The sequence below is a fragment of the Oryza glaberrima genome, chromosome 3, assembly GCF_000147395.1.
Source record: "Oryza glaberrima chromosome 3, OglaRS2, whole genome shotgun sequence".
In the NCBI taxonomy this organism is placed as follows: Eukaryota; Viridiplantae; Streptophyta; class Magnoliopsida; order Poales; family Poaceae; genus Oryza; species Oryza glaberrima.
In genome coordinates, this window is record NC_068328.1 from 6,665,116 (window position 1) to 6,670,783 (window position 5,668).

The 5,668-nt window shown below is 46.6% G+C and overlaps 1 protein-coding gene across 1 annotated transcript; it reads left to right on the plus strand.

The window, feature by feature from the left end:
* The first annotated feature begins 4,423 nt into the window (after positions 1-4,423).
* On the plus strand, positions 4,424-5,402 carry LOC127767743 (phytosulfokines 4-like). The gene is made up of 2 exons (XM_052293180.1): positions 4,424-4,623; positions 4,747-5,402. Exons 1-2 carry the CDS (start codon positions 4,507-4,509, stop codon positions 4,933-4,935), a joined length of 306 nt encoding a protein of 101 aa, XP_052149140.1. The 5' UTR covers positions 4,424-4,506; the 3' UTR covers positions 4,936-5,402.
* The last annotated feature ends 266 nt before the right edge of the window (positions 5,403-5,668 follow it).

The following is a 5,668-nucleotide window of genomic DNA, read 5'->3' on the forward strand; positions in this document are numbered from 1 at the left end:
ATGGAGAAACAACATAGGCGATCATACAACAAGGGACTCGGAACGCTATAGTATGGGAGACATGTCCTTTGAAGTGGCACCGGCACCAACAATCTAACAGGAGGAGGAGTCAGCAATGTAAAGTAGGTCGAGGCGGCCACTGCGGCAACAACCCGAAACATCACCATAGTGCTACGGGGTTGTGGTTTCATCGATCGGTGATGTTGGCGAAACTACCCGTTGTCATCGTATCCATCCACACGTTCCTCAACCAGACGTGCGATCCCCGAACTCTCCCAACGCCAAGAGATCGTGTCCGGTCCCTCCCCAAGTTGAACCGATCGAAGAAGGTCCTAAAGCTTGAGATATTCCAGTATTGCCTGGATCCCCAGCGCCGCAGAGATGTCTCGAATCCACCTCTTGTCTTGCAAAGCCTCAACCACCGTTCGCCTATTCCGGAACCGAGCGGGAACAGCTGCGTAGACAGCCGGCGCGAGTGGCCGAATTGAAGAGCCCTGTAGCCAGCAATCCTCCCAGAACAGTACCAACTTCCCATCGCCCACTGAGCAAACCATAGAAATCGAGACAAGGTTGCGTTCCTTCTGCGAAATTGGGATGTTCAGTCCCTGCCATGGCTTATCTGGTGAGGTTCTTTGTTGTCAGAGCCATCGCGACCTAAAGGCCATACCCAATCTCTCGAGATCGAGGATGAAACGATTATGCATTGAACATGGATGGAGAAACAACATAGGCGATCATACAACAAGGGACTCGGAACGCTATAGTATAGGAGACATGTCCTTTGAAGTGGCACCGGCACCAACATTCTAACAGGAGGAGGAGTCAGCAATGTAAAGTAGGTCGAGGCGGCCACTGCGGCAACAACCTGAAACATCACCATAGTGCTACGGGGTTGTGGTTTCATTGATCGGTGATGTTGGCGAAACTACCCGTTGTCATCGTATCCATCCACACGTTCCTCAACCGGACGACGCTAGGCCATCGATAATTTGTGGCTAGCCGCTACTAATGGCTACCACATAGAAGACACGCGACGGTGAAAGCCCCATAGCCACCTTCCTTACGCCTGCACCGTGGTGGTACGCTTAGGCGGCAGCTAGGGTTTTCTCCCCTTAGTATTTGGAAAAATTGTAGTGTACAGTGATAATAAAACAAAAATGATTATTGATAACAGTACGATACAATCCTTAATGACAAGAATCAAACACCACTGATTGTTTAGATTGAAGCTATTTGTTATCCAACCAAAATTTTAACAACTTTAACAGTATTGTATAATATTTGGTTTGATGAAAAAGTTTGCCTATACTAATAAATATTCTACTCTAACAAATTTAGTAGTTATTCCAAAACTTTTAAAGAAAAACTGGCCTCAAACTAAACTAGCCCGAATCCCTCTAACATGACAAAATAAAGGAAGAAAACGAAAACAATAAACCTGTCACCATTTACCACAGCCGAAAACCGCTTTCGTGTGCTCCTGTATTGTATCCCCACCGCCTAGTATCAGCGTCACAGTACGTACAACTTGCCCCGACATTCTTTTCGATCATTAAACTTTGCCTGTGCGCCCATGCCACCGGCCTCTTTCGAGTAAATGCAGTTTTATGCGTGCCCATCGATCTCCACCGTACAGCCGGCCGGTCGTTCTTGCTTCCACCGTTCCACGGCGCCGTGGATGGAACACGCAACAGTTCGCATGCAGATTGATGTACCGACTAATCGTAGCAGTGCACGGCTGCCCGCCTGCCCCGTACAGTGCCCAGATAATATTTGGCTCGCTAAGGTCGCTACTACTACACGTAGTACTATACTCTATATACGTGGATATGATATCCCCCCTGCGTCTCACGGAAACGGACTCGCGACACGCCTCCTCCGACCACGCGTATACCGCGCGCGCCGCCCGATCGCTTGGCGCGCGGCTCGCCCGGTGCCAGCGTTCGCACGGCTCGGCAGAGGCAGCTGCTGCACGACACGGCCCGTCGCGTCCAGATATATCTGACCGATCGATCGATCCTCTGGCCAGCCACCGCGGCCGCCCCCTCAAGTTGCCGCCGGCGCCCACGCCCCCCCCGCGTGCCTGTCGCCGTCCGCAAGCCTAGCTAGGAGGTACGGGTGCGCGTGGCCGCATGACCTGCGGTTGTGGTCATGCGTGGCCTGGCGGTGCCGTTGCGCGCAGCGGCGGGAGGGGAATTATGGGGGTTAGTTGGTTGATTTGCCCGTCTACCACTGATAGACATACGATTAGCCGGAGATTGCGTGTGATGCCGATTTTGCTATAAACTATCGACAATTTTTCTTTTAAAAATTTAACAAATACAATATTAATATAAATATAATTACGTTGTAACAACAGAAAAACTCGTATATAGCTTACTCGTATATAGCTTTTATATAATTTTAAACCGTTAAATTTACTTTAAGCTTCATGAAAGTGAGGAAAAAGAAATCAAAGAGCACTTACATGTGAGGTGTTTCAGTCCTACAACCTTTATTTTATGATAAACTAGTTGGGTGGCCTGCGCAGTTGCGGGGCTAGTAACATACAAAATTATATTTTTTAATATGATTTTACTTAAAATTTATTAAATAGTTATCATGTTGTCTTAAGACTTTGAAAGATCAAACCATATCATCCTTTATTTGTTTGCTCGATCTACCACTGTTCCTATTTATTTTTCTTGGAACCTTTAAAAATTGAGAGAATCTTTTATATGCCACTGAAAATTGGCCCGATCCCTCATATGCCACTGAAAATTGGCTCTTCCCTTATATGCCATCGGGTCAAATTTATGCACCCTATTATGGCATGCATTGACCGTTGTTAGGAACTAACCCCTTGTTAGATTTTTGCAAAAATGACAAAAATAGCCTTTGGCCTAAATGGCCCAAGCCCAAAATCCTCTCAAAAAAAAACCCTAGCAGGGAGGAGGCATTGACCTGAGCAGAGTGAGGATGCGGCGCGACAAAACCCTAGAGGGAGGAGAGCAAGCGACGCGGCGAGGTCGGCGGTCCGGGGTGGCGCGGCTCCCCTGAGCAGGCGGCGCGGCGGTCTGGGGCGGCGCGGCTCCCCTGAGCAGGCGGCGCAGCGAAGGCGCTTGGTCCAGGGAGGGCGGCGGTCGGTCACGGGAGGGCTAGCGACTGGAGGTACGACGGCCGGTCGCGGTCGCGGGAGGGGAGGCATCGGAGCAGGCAGGTGGCAGGCGAGGGTGGCGGCACCCGGTCGCTGAAGGGGCGGCGGCTAGTTTTTGTTCAATTTTCTGTGCCGCTGTTTATATATGTTCTTGCTCCAGCAAACAAGATATGTTTGTTATACTGTGAAACACAGAAATATTGTTCTTAGCGATCTATTATATGGCTTCAATGTTGTCCCTAAGTATGATTTGGAAACATATGTTTACTGCATGTTGAAGCTTTTGTACATGTATAATGTCTTTGTGGAAAATATACGTGATGGTAGTGGCTAAAAATTATGTGACTGAAAAATATCCGTGTATTCAATTTATAAATTAATGCTGTATATTCATGTATTCAAAATATGTGTAATGCCTAGCTGAAATGTTCTAGAGGGGGCAAATACGTCTTTTCACTTTTGAGTTAACAGTCAACACAAAGTCAGCTGACGGTAGTGGTATAATAGGGTGTGCAAATTTGGTCCAATGGCATATAGGGGAAGAGCAAATTTTCAGCGGCATATAAGAGATCGGGCCAATTTTCAGTGGCATATAAGAGATTCTCTCTTAAAAATTGGATCTCATAGTTTTTATAGTTTATTGTCCCGTTGGGTTTTGTTTTTATAATTTCTATAAGTTCCGTCAAATGTTGTCATTATACTCTTCTACAGCCGTCCACTGTCTCTTCTCTTTATTGTCACTGGTATATTATATTTTAAAAATCGTATATAATTATCGTTTAGGTTCATATTACTGAGGATTTTTGAAAGTTATGTAAAAATTATCAGAATTATACTGTATTAAATCTGTTAAATTATTTAAAAATAATTATCGATTAATGTACATGTAATCCATTGACATTGCGATTCAACCATCCGTTGGATTCCTTGGAAGCGCGGAGGCGTGAAAACCGAAGGAGCATGTGACTGGGAGGACACCGGGCACCGTATAGTCTAGGCACATACTGTACACTACTAGAAAACATGGATCGACACAGTAACACGAGCAACCGTATGCCCCTGAATCTGGCAGCATATGCATCCACGCACAGGGGGTGACACGGTGCATGCAGAGCCATGAGCGTCTGGCACGTCCACACGCGCGTCCGCGTCAGATAAACACTCCACATGTGAACGCGAACAGCGGAGTAGACCTATCGGCGACGGCACATTGCTGTCCTTCATGTGGTGTCTTGGCATATCAGCCTCGCTCTTCTTCTTCACCCTATATAAAGCACTTGGTTAAGCTTGTAGATCACCCAATAATTAGCCTGTGATCCCTCATCCCTGAACTTCCCAGAGAGGGAGAGCTCAGAGAAAAAGGGCGAGGCATGGCATCCAGCTCCAAACTGTCTGCTCTCTTCTTGACGGCAATTCTGCTCTGCCTCATCTGCACGAGGAGCCAAGCAGCAAGGCCTGAACCGGGATCCAGTGGCCACAAATCACAGGTACAGTCACCATGTAATGCATAACCTGGTCGAACTCTACACAGTATTTGCATTTTGCTTCCAATCTGAGCAGTTTGGCTATCGGTGCTGGCTATCTAACCGCGTTCTTCTTGGTGTTTCTAGGGTGTTGTTGCCTCCAGTATTGCCCATCAGAAGAGTGTTGGTAGTTCTGGAATCGGTGTGGAAATGCATCAGGGAGAACCTGATCAGGCAGTGGAGTGCAAGGGAGGGGAAGCAGAGGAAGAGTGCCTGATGAGGAGGACACTAGTTGCTCACACCGACTACATCTACACCCAAGGGAATCACAACTAGTGTAGCACAGTAGCTGTGCAAATATATGCACCAGTGCTCTTTGGCACAAGTTTCTGCCCAGGGTAGTTTGGAACACGGGAATTTTCCACGATTCTTGGAGGAATGAACTAGCTCTGACGCACAGTTTCTACAAGATCTTCTGTGAATTCCTGCGTTCAAACAAGCAAAGAAGAAAGGCTTGATGATGCAAACGGATATCGATCTTCTGCAGTTCATTTCTGTGGATTGTACCAACCCCCCCCCCCCCCCCCCCCCTTTTTTTTTTTTTTTGCGGGGAGTGGATTGTACCAACTTTGTAGTGGACTATCTGTACATTTCTCGCTCCTTGTTCTTCAGCCCGTATATCCATTCTCGACTTCCGGCCATCACCTTCAGATAGTACATGGAACTTTGGGATGTAAGCACTGTAGATACTGAACTTATGTATCCATCTTGCCTCAGCTATAATAAAATTACAGTTTCTAATATCTATCGAATCTTTCTTGGGCCAAAGTGGACGAGTTATGTGTATGATTTTTGATTTGGCATGCCGGCCGGTGGAACCAGAAGAATAATTTGACAAACTAACAGTTTTAGATGTAGTGGCATGCATTTAAAGATTTCAGCAAAGTGGATAATTTTCTGCATACCATTGCTTGCCTTTTTAGGGAATACGCAAGGAGCGTACTTTTTTCATAAAGAGAAATAAAGATTATTTACAGACCAAGAGCCCCAAATCAAAAAACAGAAGGAG

Excerpts from the sequence above, each read along its gene's own strand:
- LOC127767743 (XM_052293180.1), top strand. The coding sequence starts at position 4,507 with ATGGCATCCAGCTCCAAACTGTCTGCTCTCTTCTTGACGGCAATTCTG. Across the intron at positions 4,624-4,746 it reads CCAGTGGCCACAAATCACAG|GGTGTTGTTGCCTCCAGTAT; the intron begins GTACAGTCACCA and ends TGGTGTTTCTAG.